Source organism: Talpa occidentalis, unplaced genomic scaffold (assembly GCF_014898055.3).
Source record: "Talpa occidentalis isolate TD23 unplaced genomic scaffold, MPIMG_talOcc4v2.1 talOcc4.9, whole genome shotgun sequence".
NCBI classification, from domain to species: domain Eukaryota; kingdom Metazoa; phylum Chordata; class Mammalia; order Eulipotyphla; family Talpidae; genus Talpa; species Talpa occidentalis.
Genome location: NW_023605305.1, coordinates 20,929,848 through 20,952,388, shown reverse-complemented (window position 1 = coordinate 20,952,388; position 22,541 = coordinate 20,929,848). Strand labels below are relative to the sequence as shown.

The 22,541-nt window shown below is 35.4% G+C and overlaps 1 protein-coding gene across 6 annotated transcripts in view; it reads right to left on the bottom strand.

Moving 5' to 3' along the window:
• The window catches only part of ZMYM4 (zinc finger MYM-type containing 4), a 122,554-nt gene that overhangs the window by 74,282 nt on the left and 25,731 nt on the right, over positions 1-22,541 (bottom strand). For 4 of the 6 annotated variants that reach the window (XM_054690918.1, XM_037500117.2, XM_054690921.1 and 1 more), the window contains one exon: positions 14,728-14,773. In XM_054690918.1, coding sequence (XP_054546893.1) covers positions 14,728-14,773 — 46 coding nt within the window. Of the gene's footprint in view, positions 1-4,419; positions 4,606-12,470; positions 12,550-14,727; positions 14,774-22,541 lie in introns of those variants that run through there. The other 2 variants (XM_054690919.1, XM_054690920.1) reach the window with 2 other exon arrangements.

The following is a 22,541-nucleotide window of genomic DNA, read 5'->3' as shown; positions in this document are numbered from 1 at the left end:
CCTAAGGACAATTATACAGAACAATTACTCCTTAGAAGGACTCCTGAGGACAACAGAACTGTTTCTAAGTTCAAAGTGATTTAGAATACAGACACTTGCTACAATCCACTGACAAGAAAATTCAACTTCCTTTCCACACATGGTAATGTACTGAGACCAGAACTACTACTCGCTAGGAATAAATTTAAAAACCAAACAAAATATATGAAACAAATATATACAGAGTATAGACAACAAGCAACACAAGACTGAAATCTCTGAAAAACAGAAACAATAAGGTGACTGACCTTGGTTTTCTGCCTAGCAAACCCCACTACAAAGAAAACTCAGGACGTCACTGGTGGCGCAAGGGGTTAAGACGCAACCTAAGGGCCTCCCCGGTGGCGCAGCGGTTGAGCGCTGGGTTGCGAAGCTGCCCGTGGCCTCTGCGGCGCCGGTTCGATCCACGGCTGCTCCCTGGCCACCAGAGGAGTGTCCCACATGGCGTGCAGACCTCTCCTGTCGCCTGCTGCTCCCCTCAGCAGTGTACTTCGGTCCTTCTGCCTGCTCTGCTTCCCGCTCTGACTCTGGTGAATTCTCTCACCCTCCCACACTCTGACTGTACCCAGTGCATGTATAAACAAAACAAACAAACAAACAAAATAAACAAATAAATAAATAAAACATGCCTCTAAAAAAAAAAAAAAAAAAAAAGACGCAACCTAAGCTGTTCTGCAGCCACTGCAGCACGAGTTCAATGCCTGGCCAGGGAGCTACCCACATGGTGCAGCAGACCTCTCTGTCTTGCCCACTGCTTCCCTCAGCAGTGTATTTCAGGCAATCTGCCTGTTCTATTCCCCACTCAGTCTCTGGTGAATCCTCTCACCCCCCCAAAAAAAACCTCTGGCCTGTACCCCAGCTCTTCTATGCATAAATAAATCAATCTTTAAAAAAAAGACAGAAAACTCATATATACTTTTTTTTTAAGTAAAAAAAGATCACTAGAAATCTCTGGTTGAAAAGTAAGCTGCAATGAGAGAGTGCGAAAGGTTACTCTTGTGTGAAGTAAAGGGATATATGCTACTCTCAACATTTCACTCCATTTTCTATGAACCTGAAAATGTTTTAAAAATTAAGGTCTATTTAAAAAGACAAAAGGGGCTTTGTCAAACACCTGGAAGAATCAGTGGAGGTCTCTGAAAAGTCACATGTTACAGTAGGGCTATCAAACTAACTATAAAGTAAAGTTCACCTTGTAGCTGCCCTAACAAGATTTAAAATGTAATACAAAAAATCAAGGTGACCTGAAGCAAACTAACTATATGGCAGAATAACTCTCAACATTCCTTAAAGAAAAAATATATAACTGATCACTCAACAATGTAATGGTAACAATACCCAACATACAATAAAAAATTATACATATTTGGAAGATGAAATAGGAGCCATAACCAAGATAAAAATCAGCCAATGAGGGTGATGGGGCCCTATTCTTCCCAAAAAATTAAAAATTAAAAAAATACGATGAAAAATAATAGAAATAAATGAAACCAAATGGCTAAAAACAATTATTATAAGTAAGTACAAAGTTTTAAGGACATAAGAACTGAAAAGGAGAAACTATAAAGTTGAGAAAAATAAAGTCGAGAACTGACAAAGATCCAATCTGGAAAAAAAAAAAAAAAATCACTGGAAGGTTTAGCTGCATATTAGACAATGCATAAGAAAATAAAATGTAGCAGAAAACAGGACCATAAAAGCTATACAAAGCATACAGAGGAGGGAAAAAGGTTCAATAAAGAATAGAGCATCTGGCCTGTCATACAAATTAAGCATGCTAACATTTAATTGAAGTTGAAGGGATGAGTATTTGAAAAAATAAAAGTTTTTCCAAAGTCCTGACCTTAAAAATGCACGAAGAAAAAATTCTGTCAACATAGAATTCACAAGAAAAAATAATCTTACAAAGGTGAAAGAAAAATATTTTTAGGTGAAAGAATACAATCACCAGATCTGCACGACAAGAAATGTTAAATGAAGTTCTTCAGCTATAAGTAAAAAGATAATTGATAAAAACCTGGATCCCCACAAAAGAATGAAAAACACTAGAAAAAGAAAATTAAAAGCAAAAATATACAACTCTATAATAAAGATTCAACATTTTTCTGCCAGTAATTGAAGGAGCAAATAATCAGAACATCACTAAAAAAATAAAAACCAGAAAAAGATGACATCAACAAATTGGATCTAAAACAAATCATGTATCATGACAAAGTAGAATTTATCTCATGAATTCCAGGTGTATTCAAAATAAACTCACCATTTAACATATAAAGGAAAAATTAGCATCATCTCAGTAGATGTAGAGGCCACTTCACAAAATTTTACAATCATTTATGAGAATCATTTTTAGCAAACTATAAAATGAAGGTCCTCAATCTCAGAAAAACATCTAAAAAGATTGCGAAGATAAACTGGAAACTGATTTTTTTAAAAAATTTTATATTAAAATAAAAAATATGACACTTCCAATCAGTAAGGTGAGGATGAATTACTACGGACTTTGAATAACTGGCTATCTCCCTGAGGAAAACCATGCCTCAATTTATCCACAAAATATTGAAATGACAAAAAAATTAAATTTCACAAAATATTCAAGATCTATACACTGAGAACTACAAAAGGTTATCTAGAAAGTTAATAATTTAGAAGCACTTACAAATTAGAAAATCTTTGAGAAATATACCATGCTCAAATATAAAATGAATCAATATATTTAAGATGTCAACCCTTTTCCCAAATTAATCTACAAATTTAATGCAACTCCAACTATAGTCCCAGTTACTTATGTGCATAAAGTGAATCTAAAACATATATATGTAAATGCAAAGGATATCAGCAGATAAAGCAATTTTCAAAATAAGAACTGAATCATTTATACTGACATAATGTGCAATTATTTCAAAGTGAAAAATTGAAATCAGTGATTTTTAAATATAGTAGTGTTCTATTACCATAGTATATACTTCAACAAAGTATTTGTTGCATAATTTCTTTCTGTAACACTCCTAATACCACCTCTTTCTTATACCTCAAGTCCAGGTTCTTTTTATTTTATTCTATTTACTTTTTTTCCTGCCACCATTATTTATCTTTGATCCCTTCTAACCTCCCTCTTAATCTCAAAAACCTCACTTTAGGTTTTTATAAGTATTTTCATTTGTTCAGTTATCCAGTACTTGTCTTTATCATTCTGTCTTGACTTCCTACATGTAATTCCCTCAAACTCATTCCATTTTGTGGTAAATGGTAATATTTTGCCTTCTTTATGACAGAATAAAATAAAATAAATAAAATAAAATAAAATGTGGCTATCCCACATTTTATTAATCTAATTCTCCATCAGTGGACACACAGTTGTTTCCATGCCCTAGCTTTTGTAAATAATGCTACAATAAACATTGTAGATCATATTTTTTGAGTTGGTTGTTTCAGGTTCTTCATATATATAAACCCAAGATAACTTCACACAGATAACCAAGAATGTTGGGGTCACATGCTATTTTTAGATAAATGTGGGTATCTTTCCAAAATGACTACAACCATCCCATGAACAATGTACTAGGTTGTCAGAAAAATCATGACATATTTTGCAACAGATGGAACTAGTTCATTTTTGGAAGTAGTTGAGTCATTTGCATCTATGTTATTGCTAGTCGTTTGACAGTTGACAGTTCTACCTTCATTCTAAAAAAAAAAAATGAGTGCTCTGACTGAGTTCTGGAGATTTTACAAGTTGAAGATCGAAGATCAAACTCTGCATTATCACCATATTTTACTGTTTTATTTTCGCAAAGGGAAGAATACATGTCAAGCTTCTGCATAAAATTTACAGTTACAGTGCTCTACAAGAACATCAGTGTCAACGATGGTTCATGAAATTCTGTGCTGGTGATTTTGATCTCAGTAATGCTCCTTGGTCAGGGAGGCCCACCGAAGATGACGACAACAAAATAAAGGCACTGACTGAGTCAAAGCCATGTTATACAACACAGGGATTGCAGAAACACTGAACCTCGATCCTTCAAACATTCCTGACCACCTAAAAAGGCTAGGATATATAAGCAAGCACAGTATTTGGCAGAAGTTCATTTGATGGTGCATATAAACATCTGCGATATGCTCATCAAAAATGAGGAAAACGAATCTTTTTTGAAGCAACTGATAATGGTGATAGAAGCGGATTGTTTACAATGATGTGGTGTGCAAACAGCCTTGGTCCCGACATGACTGTTGTCTCAAATGACATCAAAAACAGACATTCATTAGAGAAAGGTTATGCCCTCAGTGTGGTGGGATGTTAATGGTGGTGTGTTTTTTGAGCACCTATCACAAGCCAAGCAATCAATTCGAATGCGTACTGTCACCAAGTGTGATCACCTGTCAAAAATTACTGGAGCTTGGATGGGATGTGTTGTCATATCCACCACACTTTCCTGACCTTGCATCATCAGACTTCCACTTGTCTCACTGTCTTCAAAACTCCTTGTGTGGTATAATGCTCAATTCAGATGAGGTTGTAAATTAGCACCTTGTTTAGTTTTTCACTGATAAAGACAGGTCCTTCTATGAATGAGGAATAATAAAACTCACTGAAAGATGGCAAAACATTATCAAACAAAATGGGCAATAAGTAATTGATTTATCTTTGTTCTTTATATAAATAAATGACCTTTGAAAAACATAAAATATACATCATGACTTTTCCGACAACCCAATATTAGGGTTCCTCTTTTTCCACAATTTCTCCAGCACTTGTTGATGAGAGTCTTTTTAATATGTTCCTTTCTTGTAGGTATTCAATATCTCACTGTCATCTGGACCTGCACCTCCATTATTAAAAGCGATGTTGAATATTTTTCCATGTATTTATTACCCTTTGCTTCTATTTTCTTACACTGTGTAAAAATTTTTAAATTTAAGGCAATCCCAATTATCTTTTGTTTTCATTTCCCTTTTTGTATCAACTCTCCAAAGAACTTTATCACTGATGTCATAAAACATCACAGGATGTGTTGCCATATCCACCATACTTGCCTGAACTTGCACCATCAGAATTCCACTTGTCAGGCTTCCCTGGTGGTGCAAGGGGTTAAGCACTGCACTATGAAGCAATCTGCAGCCTTTGCAGCACAAGTTCGATCCCCGGACGACCAGGGAGCAACCCACACAGCGAGGCAGACCCCTCCTGTCTCGTCCACTGCTCCCCTCAGCAGTGCATTTCAGTCAGTCTGCCTGTTCTGTTCTCCACTCTGTCTCTGATGAATCCTCTCTACTTTGCATCTCTGGCCTGTACCCCAGCTCTTGTATGCATAAATAAATAAATAAATATTTTAAAAAAAAAAGGGAAAAAAATAATTCCACTTGTCTTACTTTCCCCCATTGTATCGTCTTGGTTTCTTTATCATTATTGACATATATAGATTTATTTCTGGGTTTTGACTGTTCCATTGATCTATATGTATAGTAACATACTGTTTCAATTACTGTTACTTTATAGTATAAAGTCAGGTTATGCCTCCATTTATCTCCTTTCTTCTTAGGATTGTGCTGTTCAACACCTTTTATTGCTCCATACAAATTTACATGTTTTTGTTTGAAGAAGGTCAAAGGTATTTTAATGGGGACTGTATTAAATCTGTATCATCACTTTTGATAGAACAGTCATTCTGACTATATTGATTTTCCCATCCATGAGCATGGAATGTCTTTCTCTTTATATCCTGTTCTATATACTTGAGTAGAGTCTTATACTTTCCATTGTTTAAGTCCTTTACCTCCTTAATTAGGTTAATTCCTAGATATTTTGAGTGGAATTTTCTTAATTTCTTTTTCTTCTTATTCACTGTTTGTATATAACATAGTAACAGATTTTTGAGTACTGATTTGTTACCTGCCACTTTGCTGTATTGATTTCTTGTTTCTAATAACTTTATTGGTGGGATCTTTAGGGTTTTCTAAATATAGTATAGATTGCCTACAAATAATCATAGTTTCAGTTCTTTCCCATCTTGGATTCCTTTTATTTCATGATGCTAACTGTTCTAAAGTAAACAGAAGTGCTAACAGAGGGCATCCTTCTCTGCTTTGTGATCTTAAAAGGTTTTCACCATTCAGTATTATACTAGCTATAGGTTTGTGATATATATGGTCTTTTTTACGTCAAAGTAGGTTCCCTGTGTAGTCCCATCATGTTTATATATGATTTTTTTCATCATCAGTGGTCAATTTGAAAAATATAAAATGTTTTCTCTGCATCTATTATATGATTTTTGTCTCTTTAGTTCAATGTACTAAACTGATTGATTTAAACTTATTAAACCATTTTTGTATTCCTGTGGTAAATCCAACTTGACCATGACATACAATCCATGTAATGTATGTATTGTTGAATTCAATTTTCTAGTCTTTTGTTGAAGTTTCTGTTTTAAAGATTTATTTATTTATGCATATAAGAACTGGGGTACAGGCTGAGGTGCAGGGGGTGAGAGGATTCACCATTCAGAGTTGGGGAGCAGAACAGGCAGATCTACTGAAATACACTGCTGAGGGGAGCAGCCTACGAGACAGGAGAAGTATGCTGCGCCATGTGTGTTATCTCCCTGGCCGGGTGGCTGTGAATAAAATTTGTGCTATAGTGGATGGTGATAACATGACAATAACTTGACAGCGCTGTCTTGAACCCTTGCATCACCAGGAAGGCCCCTTTTGTTTTAGATTTTTGCATCAATACTCATTAGGGATATGTGTTTATAGTCTTCAGTTCCTACACTGTATTTGTTGATTTTGGTATTAGGGTAATGTTGGTATTATAAAATGCATTAAGGAGTATCCCCTCTCCTGGGATTTTTCAAATTAATTTGAACAAAATGGGCATCAGTTCCTTAAATGTTTGGTAGAATTTGCTTATAAAGCCATCTGGCCCGGGCTTTTGTTTTTAGGGAGATTTTTGATTACTGCTTCAATTTCCATGATTATGATAATTTTATTCAAAATTTCTGTCACTTCCTGGTTTAGTCTTGGTAAACTACATTGTCCTTCTAGAAATTTTTCCCTTTCTCCAAGGTTACTGAATTTATTGGCAAATAGTTGTGCAGTCGTGCCTTACGATTCTTCGTATTTCTATGCTTTCTGTGGTAATTTCTCTTCTCTCATTTCCAATTCTGTTTATTAATGTTTTCTTTCTTCTCTTCTTTTAAAGCCAAGCTAAAGGTTTATTGATTTTGTGTATGTTCTCAACCAATTCTTAGTCACTGAAAATTTTACAAAATAACATGAGGGTATTTCTGACCTCAGGCCTAAGAAAGAGTCTCCTGAGTTTAAAAAAAAAATTGTTTAAGTAAATTATAAAGGACTGATATACTTATCATTCTGCTCCATTAAAATTATTTGTGCTTAAATCAACGCAAAAACTTTAGAGACATAACATAATCAAGAATCAAAAATAGTAATTTGTATACCTATATCTAATAAATTTATTCTTCAGAATATTTAAAGAGAAGAATTCAATTTAATGAAGACAAAACTGAAGATATTTCACAAAATAAACATGAAAAAAGTACAATTTCATTATTCATCAAGAAAACATAGTACTTTTAAATGAGTTCCATTTTATACATACCACACAAAGTATAAAAGTCTGATAATAACAAATGATGGTTAAATACACAGTAACCAAACAGTTAACCAATAGTAAAAATGAGGGGCCTCCCTGGTGGCGCAGCGGTTGAGCGCTGGGTTGCGAAGCTGCCCGCGGCCTCAGCGGCGCCGGTTCGATCCCCGGCTGCTCCCCGGCCACCAGAGGAGGGTCCCACATGGCGCGCAGACCTCTCCTGCCGCCCGCTGCTCCCCTCAGCAGTGTGCTTCAGTCCTTCTGCCTGCTCTGCTCCCTGCTCTGGCTCTGGTGAGTTCTCTCACCCTCCCGTGCTTCTGACTGTACCCAGTGCATGTATAAACAAAACAAACAAACAAACAAATAAATAAAACATGCCTCTATAAAAAAAAATAAATAAAAAAAAATAGTAAAAATGAAATGGCTAAAACCACTTAGGATAATAAGCTGTGTATTACTAGCAAATTTGAGAATGTACACCCCTAGTCCTAAGCAACTACCTACTTTTATCTCTCTCTTGCACCCCTAGAGCACAGGTAAATTACACCTAACATGTTCAATCCAGAAGTCACCTGTTATTTTATATAACCCAGGAGTTAAGAATGGTTTTCACATTTTTAGATAGTTGAAAAAACAATCCAAAGAAAAATACTTCCTGACACATGAAAATTTGTGAAATTCAAAATTCAGCACCTATAAAGTTTTATTAGAAACAAACCTGTCAATTCTTTGTCAGTGGCTGCTATAAAACTACAAAGGTAGACTTGATTTACTACAAAAGAAACAGTATGACCTATTAAGCTAAAATAATTTGTATTTGATCCTTTAGAAATAAAAGTTTGCCAATCCTTGTTAAAGCACTTTTATTATTCTCAACACTGAGGAAAGTTTAAGGTTTTGGGGGGGGCTAGGAGAAATATATTTTGACCATCTTAATAATTAAATATATATTTCTTATAAACCACAACATTACACTTCCATAATGAATTACTATATAGTGCCAAATGGCAAGAATATATAAGAAAAGTGTTAACATACATTATTAATAATATTAATAATTAATAAACAATAACAGTACAAAATCAAGCAAAACTGAACAATATGTTGGCTAATAAATGCAAATGCAGTAAAACCATAAAGAAACACAAGGAAATAAAATTCAAGATAACCAGAGAAAAACAGGGCTGAGACACTGGCATCAAAGACATGATAATATATAGACTAGCTGATGAAACTAAAGTTTTTTTCTTAAAATGCAATTTGTGTGTTATAATAAATTTATTTAATTTATGAAAGGTTTTCTAAATATTCCAAGATACTCTAGAACAGCATATAATCAAGGGGTAAAATCTAAGAAAAGAGTGAATTATTGTGATGATCACTTTGTTATGTATGATTATGTCGTCAGATTATGTTGTATACCAGAAACTGAAATAATGTATGTCAATTACATTTCAAATTAAAAAAAAAAAAATAAAAATAGAGCAGGAAAACCTTTTAACTAAGAGTGAGAACCCTGTTATTAAAAAGATCTAATTTTCAAACATTAAAAACATTTGTTAAGAGACTACAAAAAAGACAAAGGAAAGCAGAAATTCCTATTTCATTCTCAAAAGGACTTCAGGTCACGTACTGTAAAAGTTAAGTTTTCTGAAAGAATAAGTGATTTTCTATCTTTTTAAATGTATACCTGAATCTTTAAGATTTATCCTTAACTATACTTACTGTGAGTCACTTTAACAACTACTACTAAAATACAAAACGAGCTTACAACTTATGAAAAAAATTTAAGAAACGAGCACAGGGTATTTATTTAATATTTATGACTAGACAATACAGAGGAGCCAGGTCAAATGATAAAACTTATTACAAACTGCTTAAATTCAATATGATTTAAGAAAATGCAAATTATAGTTAGCATTATAATATTTCACTGTCAAATGTAAAGAGTTATATACTAATGGAGAGAGTGCTCTTATATATTATTGGTGGAAATGTGAGGCCAGCTTGAAAAGCAGACTAGCAACACCTATTAAAATTACATGTACCTTGGGCCTCCCCGGTGGCGCAGCGGTTGAGCACTGGGTTGCGAAGCTGCCCGCAGCCTCTGCAGCACTGGTTCAATCCCCGGCCACGGGGCAAGGGTCCCACATGGCGCGCAGACCTCTCCTGCCGCCCGCTGCTCCCCTAAGCAGTGTACTTCGTCAGTCTGCCTGCTCTGCTCTGCCCTCTGGTTCTGGTGAATTCTCTCACCCTCCTGCGCTTCTGACTGTACCCAGTGCTTGTGTAAATAAATAAATAATTTTTTTAAAAAAAATTTAAATTAATTAATTTTAAAAATTACATGTACCCTTTATCCTACAACCCCCACTTCCCTGTAATCTATCCACAGACATAAGACCACTAATACATAAGCGAACACATTAAAGGATCTTTAATGCATCATTGTATACGATGGCAAAAAAAAAATTGAAACATGAATGCCTAAAAACAAGGAAAAACATAACTAACTGTACATCTGTTATAATACCATTCTAATATTATGCTGTCATGCAATAAGAACTGGAGCTACTGTCAGTTAAGGCAGAGGGATATGATGAAGTAGTCTTGAGCAAGAGAAGTGAGAAAACTATGATGATACCATTTGTTAAACAAAAAATTAAAAGTCGAAACCTTTATACATGTTTACCTGTATGTGTCTGTATATACAATGACTTTATGATCATAGAAGGCAAACTACAAAGACGTTGACATAGATTATGAAAAGGGATATCACAACAATGATGGGTGGGAGGAAGAAGCTAAGCCAAGATAAGTAAAAAATTTACTCTAAAAAACTGTTTATGTTTACATTCACGCTGTCTGTGTCTATATTACAGAAAGTGGCTAATGCTACTAAGGGGGGCTTCCCTGGTGGCAAAGGGGTTAAGATGCAGCACAATTCACAGCTACTGCAGCATAAATTTGAACCCCGGTCAGGGAGGTGACCCATATGGTGCAGCAGACCTCTCCTGACTAGTCCGCTGCTCCCCTCACCAGTGTATTTCAGTCAATCTGCCTGTTCTATTCTCCACTCTGTCTCTGGTGAATCCTCTCACTCCCCACAACTCTGGCCTGTACCCCAGTTCTTGTATGCATAAATAAATAAATCTTTTTTTAAAAAAATGCTACAAAGGTCCAAATGCAAACCTGTAGGATGCATTATTTTAAAATGCCATATCTGGTGTAGAGTAAAATAGCGTATGATAAGTTTATATGCAATAATAGCAGACTGTATCTTCCAAGCTGACCGATAGTATCTCCCATCTACATACTTATCAACATAATCTTGCACCTTTCACTATCAAGGAGGTCTATACCTTGTTCTAAATCTGAGCTGTGTACAGTCAAAACGATGTTGACTTTTGAATCTAGGTCAGATAAGACAATGAAGCTTCTGAGTCACCATAGAAGTAGTACAACTGCTCTGAGGTCACCATGCTATGAGGCTGGCCATGCTATGAGAAAGGCATAGGGAATAGGGAAGTCAGGTATAATTATGTTCAGGCAGGCAGTACCAGTCTTTAAGTTCACCTCAATGATTTAGTCGATGAAATATACATGAGTACTGTTAATTAACATGTATAAGTAAAAAAGTGTAAATTCAAATAATGTTTTATCTTAAATCATTTAGACAGCAGATTCTAGAAAACTATGTTAACTGACTTAAAAAGAGACACTGGATGACATCAAATTTCTAAAATTTGCATGTTAAGTATATGTGTCCCCCACTTTTCAAAAGTCCAAGTTCCACCACTTCCTTTTGTAAAAGACCCAGGTTAGTACCTGTTTTCATTAACTGAACAAAATCTTATGAGAATTTTTGCTTTTACAACAAAAGGCAAAAAGTGAAAATAGTATTCAGTGTTTACTTTGCAGCAGCTATTACAGAGGCAGTGCCTACTTCAAGTAACAAGTGGTTTTGGCATACACCTTTCCAGAAACTACTTTCTATAAATTGTGTATTTATCATATAGCCAATATTGTGATTTGTAAGTACTGTCATTCAGATGACCAAAGTTCTAGTTCTCATACATATTTGATCATCACCCACAGTTCTTCACTCAAAACTCCCCAAACCCTTGGAATTTCCTAAATGTAGAGAGATTAAAAAGTATCTTCTGTTATGTTAATAACTTTGGGGGAAACATCTAAAGATGGGGGTTGGTCATCAGAATCACCCAGTAATCAGAGATTGACACTTCCAGTTCTACCCCCAGACTGCAAGAGAGAGGAGAGGGGCTGAAGTTGAGTTCAACTGCCAGTGCTCAATGATTTAGTCAATAGTGCCCATATAATGAAGTCTCCATAAAAACTCAAAAGGGGGAGCTTCAGAGCTTCCAGATTAGTGAGCCTGTGGAGATTTGGGGAGAACGATATGCCTCAAAAGGGAATGGAAGCTCCACATCCTTTCTCCATTCCTGCCTTATGCATCTCCTCTTCCATCTAACTGTTCCATAATAATAGCCTTTGTAATGAATCTGCAATATAGTGAATAAACACATTTCCTGAGTCCTACAAGCAGCTCTAATAGTTAACAAAACCTGAGGACAGGGTCCTGGAAATAGCTGATTTATACAGTCCATTGGTCAGAAGCACAGGTAATAGTCTGGGTTTGTGACTGGCATCTGAAGTGAAGGGTAGTATTCAGAGGCTGAGTCCTTACTCTTTTGATTCTGATGCTATTTCTGGGTAGATAATGTGAGAATTAAATTGAATAATTAGACCCTTCTGGTTATCTGAGAATTGCCTGTTGATGTGGAGATGCGTCCACACTCACTCATGTTGGAATAGGATGCCGGAATCCTAAATAATGTGTTCTTTGGTATGATCGCAGATTAATTTTTGGAACTGGAACACTAAAAAAAAAAAAAAAAATCCATATAAATTAACAGCTATGTAGCAGACTTCTCTCTCCTGGATAAGGTGTCTATGTTCTTGAATTCCCCTTCATGAATAAAGGCCAGTCTCCTCTTCAAAACTAATCACTTCTCTACCTCCAGAGCCTTCAAAACAGCTCTTTAATGATAAACTATCTGTAAAGGGGAGATAAAAGCTAGTCTTTACCACACCATTTACACTAAACATTTAGTGTAAAATCCACTGCTTGTAAACCTCCAACCAAAAAATGTTTGAAAATGTGGAACAGAAAATCACCAGATACCAGAAACATAAACCCAAATGTTGGGTATAGGTATCCATGTACAAAAGCTTAGTTATTGTTTTAAGATTCCTGCTACCATGTTTAAAATGTTACCGCAACATCTGTAACAAATAAAGCATCACATTAAAATCCTATTAGAAAGCTATTTGATTAATTTCTATTACATTACAAGACTTGTACAAAGGCATAACCAGAAGCAAATAATCAAAAATTACTTGGGAAAATGAGAAGCAGTGGCTGAATGATACCTAACAACCATTATTTAATATCTGATCCTGTTTTCCCTGGCCACAGATAATTAGTTCAAAAGATTAACATCAGGTACAAGACTGCCCAATCATAATCTTTTTCCTAGAAACTTGAAATGTAAGATGGAGATACCAAAATACTAAAAGTCACTGGAGTATAACTGTCTTCTGACAGCACTATAGAGAGCTGACCCATAATATTTCACTGAGTTCCCTGGAGGAAGTTTGTTCTTTATCCTCTTCCCTAAATTCTATAAAATATCCCAATGTGTTTTTACAACAGTTTCTTCTGAGTAAGCTAGCTAGCGTCTATTTCTGTTGTTTGTAATTTCTGAATATGTAGTCTAAAAAAACTGTTACTGCTAACAAATTAATGCCAAAGAGAAAGATGTTACTCACATATCCTATTGGTGGAAGTAAACTTAAAAAACAAGAACCCTGGGCCTCCCCTGGTGGCGCGGCAGTTGAGTGCTGGGCTACGAAGCTGCCTGCAGCCTCTGCAGCGCCAGTTGGATCCCCGCCGCCTGCGAGGGTCCCACATGGCACGCAGACCTCTCCTACTGCGCCCACTGCTCCCCTCAGCAGTGTATTTCAGTCCATCTGCCTATTCTGTTCCCCACTCTGGCTCTGGTGAATTTTCTCACCCTCCCGCGCTTCTGACTGTACCCACTGCCTGTATAAATAAATAAATCTTTTTAAAATTATAAAAATAAAAATAAAAAACAAGAACATAAACGAATATTCCCCATGACTCAGGAATTCTAGATAAAACTTATCTTTCATTAAAAAAAAAAAAAAAAACACACAAATATACTTGGCTCAAATTTTACCTTTAGAATTTATCCTAAAGCAACATTTCAACAAGTAGACAAAGATAAGTATAGGAATATATACTCAATATTGTTTGTAAGTCAAAACTTGAAATTAATTTATATATATATATATAAACAGGAAGTTGGTTAAGTTATAGGACAGTCATATAATAAAATGCTGAATAGCCAACAGAAAGGATATGAGGTCCACATCCACTGACACAGATATTTAGGTAAAACAGTATTCATTATGATACCTACACACATACATAATCCCCAAACAACATATAGATATATGCACATTCATATAAAAAAGCCTGGAAAGATATATATTAAACTCTTAAAAATGGTTAATTTGGAGAATGGTAAAGAAGTAGTCTTTTATTTTCTACTTTATTTTTACATTATGAAATTGAATGTATTACTTTTATAATTATAAGGAACAAAGATTTTTTTAAGAAAATCATTTAACATGGAAAGAATCTAAAGAGACAATTAAGAGACCCTGTACACAAAGTAAAAATCTTCACTGAGTAGTAAGTATAAACTTCTATATGATTCATACATACACAAAGCATGGCTATATTTCAACACTAATAACTGTGAGATTAAAATATTTACTTAAAAAAAAGAACATTAAGAGTCATTATTCAATTAGCTCGCAGAAAATATTAACAGGATTTGGTTAAAATCTAAACTTAAATTTGGACCAGCATGTTAATCAGCCTTAATTAAACAGTTATAGGTAAGTGCTCCATCTAGACTTGTTTTATCTACCTAAAGACATGATTTTTTTTCTACAATGGTACTTACAGTTCTCTACAATTTCATCAAAAACTGCACCAGTTTTCTGCTCAAACTGAAAAAGCAAAAAAAGAAAAGAATAAACATTATTTTCAGTCTATCATACTTTTAGAATCATTCCACTCCCCTAAGAGCTTAGATTTCTCACCCAAAGCTTATAAATATATAACAAACAAAAACACTGTGAAAAGGACTAAGATAAAATTTAGAATGATCAAAAGTTCTATGGTGAAAGTCCCCAAACCAATAATGAAGAAAATATAGATCCCAGCAATTAAAAAAAAAAGGTTTTTGTTAAGTTACTTTTATACAACAGAGAAATTCATATATGTACATATATGTAATAATAATAATAATAGCTGACAATTCCTGATAACCTGCCAACACTTACTAAGAACTATGTAAAACAGCTAAACAAAACTGAACAGATCAACTGCAATAGATTTTGCTCTTAGGCTCAAGTGAGAAATCTGCTACTCTTTAAATGGAAATAAACCTTATTACAGAAATAGTTCCTACCGACTACAGTTAAGTCTTCACTTAACACTGCCAATAGGTTCTTTAAAACCTTTAAATGAGGGGCCTCCCTGGTGGCGCAAGGGTTTGTTAAGCTGCAGCACTATGAAGCTATCCCCAGCCACTGCAGCACAAGTTCAATCCCCAGCCAGGGAGGTGACCCCACATGGCACATCAGAACCTCTCCTGTCTCGCCTGCTGCTCCCCTCAGCAGTGTACTTCGCTAGATCTGCCTGTTCTGCTTCCCACTCTGTCTCTGGTGAATCCTCTCATCCCCGACACCTCTTGCCTGCACCCCAGCTCTTGTGTGTATAAATATTTTTTTAAAAATAAAAAATAAAAACTTTAAGTGAAACCACATATTAAGAAACAATTTTACCAGAGGCTAGTTTACATAAACAAGAGTTTAAGTTCCTATAGCATATTTCTGGTCACAAAGTTATTATCAAACATCAAACTTCCAAATAAAGACCCAGAACACTTACAAAAAGTAATAATAATCTGTACTCATTTACTTTCCAACCCACTTATTTCAGTTCAAGGTTTCAGGGGGTCAGAGCCTATACAAGCAGTTCAGGATACAAGACAGGAACCAACCTTTGATAGGATACCCCCCACTGTAGGGCACACTCAAGCATGCCCACACTCAGACTAGGGGAAATTTAGACATACTAATTACCCCAATGTGTGCATCATTGGAATGTGGGAGGAAACCAGATTACCCAGAGAAAACCCATGCATACATGGTAACATGCAGACATGGGAAGAACTGCAAACTCCATACAGATAGTAGCACTGGCAGGGAATTTTTTTCTCATCAAGTAGTTTTTTTTCATTCATGTCATAAGTTTGAGTGAATGACATTATTTAAGGACTTGCTATATGACAGAGCAGAGCCAAACAGGGTAATTTCAGACTTTAAAAACAGACACAAATGAGGGAAAAGGTAAAGCATAGGCAACTCTTCCCAAGAGCTAGAAACACTAGCAGGTCCTAACCCTTATCTTTAAATGTCTCCTCACTTTGGCAAGTGTGAGCATTCCAACCTCTTCTGCTCACTCTCATTAGTGAGGCAGTAACACAAGGAAGGATGCTTCTTGATAAAGATTGCCTACTATAAACCGGAGTGTATCTCATTCAAAGGAGAAAGTTTCAAGGGAAAAGAAACCATTAGCTACTTAGATAACTGCACAGGAAACACAACAGTAATCAATAGTCTGATAAATGTAAACAGACAACCAAAGATCTCAGATTTCTGAAAGAAATTTACTATGGGAAAGAAGTTTCATAGTCAATGAACAGAACCACTCCAGGAAGAAACAATTTACTAAAAAGAAACTTCTAGAAAGTTTTTAAAGTGGTATCTGCTGTACCTAAAAGGTCACAGATTAAAAATATATATATTAAACAGATGGTCATGAAGAGGAGCTATAAGAGAATATTTAGAAATAAGAAAGAACAACAAAAATAAAAAATGTATTAGGTCAAAGTTTTTAATCTATTTTAAAAACAAAACACAAGGTCAAAGAGATGGAAAAAATATTTAACATGGCAACATGGAAGACTGAGCCAGCAGAACTACCAGCAATCTCAAAGACATTCAAAAGGAAAGAACAATAAAGTAGTAAAATAAGAGGAAAATCTCCCTAAACTAAAAATATGAATATATGAGAAAGAATGGATCCAGGGGCCTCCCTGGTGGCGCAAGGGGTTAAGCACCGCACTATGAAGCAATCCGCTTCTGCAGCATGAGTTCGATCTCCTGCAGGCCAGGGAGCAACCCACATGGTGAGGCAGACCTCTCCTGTCTCGCCCGCTGCTCCCCTCAGAAGTATATTTCAGTCAGTCTACCTGTTCTATTCCCTGCTCTGTCTCTGGTGAATCCTCTCAACCACCACCACCCCCTCCCTCCCCACATCTCTGGCCTGTACTCTAGCTCTGGTATGCATAAATAAATAAATCTTTAAAAAAAAAAAAAAAAAAAGGAATGGATCCAACAAATACCAAAAAGAGTCAAAAAACAATATATCCTAATAAAAATTTTATAATTTCAAAAGAACACAGAGGAGGAATAAAAGTAATCATAGTATGAGTGATTCACATTTAACCTAACTGAATTCAACTACATAAACACCAAAAAGAAAAGCAAAGGAAGAAAAAGTAAAGATCACTCTATCTACCACTCTACTCAATGAGCTATGCTCCAGACTGAAAGGGAATGGGAGATAGGACTGCAAGCCAAAGAATGAAAGCACTTATCTGTACTAAAAGGATCCAACTGCTTGACGACAATACACATTTTGTACAATGCCCACCTAAAATGGTGCTAAATCTTAATGCATTGAAAAAAAAAAAAGACAGTTATACTAAGGAGAGTGTACCTTCATACTTTATAGGTGACTTTTAGAGATTTTTCCAAGGTAATTTGGACTACATACCATTTCATCTTGTAAAATGATTATAAAACTTAACTCCTAAGACTGTTCTATAAGAAACAAGAATCAGACTGGGGGCCTCCCTGGTGGCACAAGGGGTTAAGTCTCAGCGCTATCAAGGTATCTGCAGCCACTGCAGCACAAGTTCGATTGCTGGCCAGGGAGCTGACACACATGGCACAGCAGACCTCTCCTGTTTTGCCCCCTTAGCAGTGTATTTCAGTCAATCTGCCTGTTCTGCTCCGCACTCTTTCTGTGATTAATACTCTCACCCTCCGCACCTCTGGCCTACACCCCAGCTCTTGTACGCATAAATAAATTTTTAAAATCTTTTTTAAAAAATCATACTGATAGCACACTTCTCTGCAAGCTGAACTCAAAAGATCATGACTTCTACATTCTAAAAGAAAAGGAAAAAGAAAAAAGATGTTTGAAATTTAGACCACTCAAACTTTATTATAGAAAACACTTAACAAAATGAAAATTATATTGGACACAATAAATATTAGTAACTGATTATGATTCAGAAGAAATTTTGAAAACCTAGTTAGTAAAAACATCAGGAGTTGATAATTCAGAAGGCACTCTTTCTGGGGGCAAAAATTCCCAGGATTAGTTTTTCTTCTACGTTGTTCAAAACCCAACCCTTGTTTTCCTTCCTCATTCTACTTCCCTCTCAAAATTAAGTATTATAGTAACATAAGTCTGAAAAGTTTGGAGCCAATTATTTGTGAATCACATACAGTGTTGTAACCCAATGCTACTGTAATAAAAAAAAAAAACCAATCATTTTTTTAAAAATGCATATTTGGGGCCTCCCCGGTGGTGCAACGGGTTGAGCGTAGCACTGTGAGGCTGTCCCCAGGCTCCGCGGTGCCAGTTCGATTCCTGGCTGGCCAGGGAGATTCCTACATGGTGCAGGCAGACCTCTCCTGCTCCCCTCAGCAGTGTATTTTGGTCCTTCTGCCTGTTCTGCTCCCTGCTCTGTCTCTGGTGGATTCTCTCACGTTTCCACGCCTCTGGCTTGTACCCCAGTGCTTGTATAAATAAATAAATCTTTTTTTTAAAAAGTGCATATTTATATAAAACAATATATTTGCTTGTTTACAAACAGACACAATATCATCCAGCAAATTCTTTTGTTGACACTGGGTACAGTTACCAGTTGTGTAGGTAATAGTCTTGAAAAGTCCAAGATAGGCTGAAAACATATTAGTAATAAAAATATATTTCAGTAGAGTGACTCTACAAAATTTAACATTTAATAAATCAATAGCATTCCAAAGAACCAGCAATGATTAGTTAAAATACATCAGAACAAAATTCAATCCACAATAAACTACATATACAAGCTTCTGGTCTTGTCATCCTCTACTACTTCATCTTTCCTGCCTTCATGTTATCAATACATTTCCATTCCCAAAGCAAATGTTCTAGCTATTATGAGTGACCTGTAGCTCACCCAACTTTTCAGATAGTTTAATGCTATTGGATCATTGTGCACAACAGTTAAGTTTTTCCTGTCATAACTCAATAATAAACACCTACCTACCTTTTGTGACTAAGCTCAGCTCTTCATTCAAGTCATAATTTCAAACAACCCACAAATACCCCACTTCCTGAACAAGGTAGAGCTAACAACTCTCTTTCTGAGCAGTACTACAGCAGATGTTATCTATGATTAAAAACTGTAAAAATTTCATTCCAAAGTTGGGTATGCTGTAAGGAATCCAGTACCCATACATATTTCTAAAGTTGTATCATGAAATGTCTCATTTCTTTTTGTAGATAATCTGTTGACAAATAAAATGGGTTATACAAGCCTGGAGTTTTAACCCCATTTGGTAGAAATTAGTGAAAATAAACTTTTTGTACAAAAGCCTTTAGAATTTGGGAAAAAATTAAGACAATCTCATTAGTTTCTTTCAATAGAACCTGAAAAAAAAATCAAGACTTCAAAAAGATTACAGTTCATATTTCTTAAAGTAGGGTGAAGAGATTTTTATCTGTTCCATACTGCTGTAAATTTAGCACCTACAACATTGCTTAACATATAAAAGAAGCTCAACAAATGTTTACTGATAAGTAATTTAAATTTTGCTCACATGAAAAACTTAACACATTCTAGAGTATACTTTAAAATTTTCAATAATCAAAGATTAAACAGAGGCTTCAAATAAATTTTATGCTTACAACAGACCACTCCACATTCAATTTCCAATCCTATTCCCTCACACTCCCTCCCCTGCCATAGTAATGGCAAGTCTTTCCCTATTAATATTTCCATTCAAAAATTCCTTACTTACACTACAAACATACTGATTTATAACCCTTTTTATCAAGTTGAAAGGTATAACAAATTAGTTATGTAAAGCATGTTTTTTGTCAGCCAGTACTCATTTTGCAGTATCATGTATGAACATAAAAAATGACCTTGCAAGCTGAAACCACTTAAACACTCAAATGGAACGACTAAACTATAATAAGAGGAACAAAGAGTGAATGGGATAAATGAAAAATATAACAAAATTGAGAGTACACCCTTCCAAATAAGTAACTACATTAACTCCAAAGGAAACAAACACAAAAATTTAAAAGCATCCTAGTAGAGAACAAGGTAAGATGCAATTACATAAACATAACAATCTTGATGTATCTACATTAATGTCAGATAAAGCAGATTTAAAAGCCTATTACAAAAACAGCCATTAGTAATGATCAATAGATAACTCTAAAAGTATGTTAACTAATAATACAATTTCAAAATACATGAAGCAAAACACAGAACTAAAGTGATAAACAAAATCTCCAATTATGATTTAGATTTATAGCTCCACCAGTAGTTGAGGAACAAGGAGGAAAAAAAAAATGAAGACAGAGAATTTTAACAAACCTATTCATAAACTTTACCTATTTTATGTTTATAGAAACTCCACATACCAGCAGTATATACATTTTTAATTGTACATTAAGAAAGCACCAACAGGGCCTCCTTGGTGGCCCAAAAGGTTAAGACACAACCTATGAAGCTATCTGCAGCCACTGCAGCATGAGTTCGATCCCCAGCCAAGGAGCTACCCACATGGCACAGCAGAGCCCGCCTGGCTCACCTGCTGCTCCCCTCAGCAGTGTATTTCAGTCAATCTGCCTGTTCTGCTCCACACTCTGTCTCTGGTGAATCCTCTCACTCCTCTGGCCTATACCCCAGGTCTTGTATGCATAAATAAATAAATCTTTTTTTTTTTTTTAAAGCACAAAGACATACTACATGCAAAAGACATAAAAAAGAGCCTAGAAAAACAAAGGACATATTCACTGACCTCAGAAGTGTTACTGGGGTCTCACTTTAAAAAATTACCAATAGGGCCTCCCTGGTGGCACAGGGTGTTAAAGAAAGTGCTATACTCCAGCTCCTGTATGTATAAATAAATAAATCTTTAAAAAAATAATATAAATGTCTTAAGCTTGCCAATCAACATAGGTCAGCAGAATTGATAAAAACAAATGATCCAAGTATATGCTGTCTAGAAGAGACTCATGTTAGATGTAAAGATACAAATAAGTAGGAGGCTAAAAACCAGAAAAAGAGGGGGTCTCCCTGAAGGCCTAGAAGTTGAGTCTCAGTGCTATCACTGCGAAGGCCTGAATTCAATCCCGGCCAGGGAGCTGGCCCACATGTGGCACAGCAGACCTCTCTGTTTTGCCCACTGCTCCCCTCAGCAGTGTATTTCAGTCAATCCACCTATTCTGTTCCCCCCTCCATCTCTGGTGAATCCTCTCACCTCCCGCACCTCTGTCCTAGTATGCATAAATAAATAAATCTTAAAAAAAAAAAAAGACTCCTACTCAAACTGTTTCAAAAATTTGAAGAGAAGGGATCTCTTCCTCACTCATTCTATGAGGCCGTCAGTACCATAAGACCAAATCCAAAATAAGATTCTTTTAGAAAACTACAGAAGTTTTAAAAAACGTATTAAAAGGATCATAAACCAAGACCAAACAGGATTTATTCCTAGAATGCAAGGACAGTTCAACATATGAAAACAGATCAATGTAACAAACCATAGTAACAGAATACAGGAGGGAGGAGGGGAATACATACTTATCCCAACTGATACAGAAAAGTACTGGACAAATACAATGTCCTTTCATAACGAAAACACCGAACAAACCAGGAATAGGACACTATCTCAATATAATGAAGACCATATATGAAAAGTCACAGCAAATATGCTCAATGGTGGAAGACAGAAAGTTCTTCCTCTAAGATCAAGAACAGGACAAGGAAGTTTATGTTATATAAGTCTTAGAGCAATTAGACAAGAAAAAAGAAAACAAAGACAATCAAATTGGAAAAGAAGACGTAAAATTTCCTCTGCTCATAGATACGATGTTTTATGTGGAAAACTCTAAAGATTCCACAAAAAGCACTGTTAAAATAAATGAATTCAGTAAAGTCAAAACTCAAAACCTACTGCATTTCTAAATACTAACAACGAACAATATGAAAAGGAACTTACAAAGACAATTCCATTTATAACAACATCAAAAAATAATACAAATCTAGAAATTAACTTAACCTGGAATGAAAACTACAAAATATTTCTAAAGGAAAATTTAAAGACATATAAATTAATGGAGCTACCTCCCACATCCATGGATTATTGTAATACTTAATATTGTTAAAATGTAAATACCCCAAAGCAATCTACAGATTCAATGCATTCACTACTAAAATGCCAATCACATTTTTCGCCAAACTAGAATAACCCATCCTGAAATTCACACAGAATCTTAAGAGACCCAAAACATTCAAAACAGTCCTGAAAAGGAGTAACAAAACTGGAAGACTCTTACTTTCTGATTTTAAAA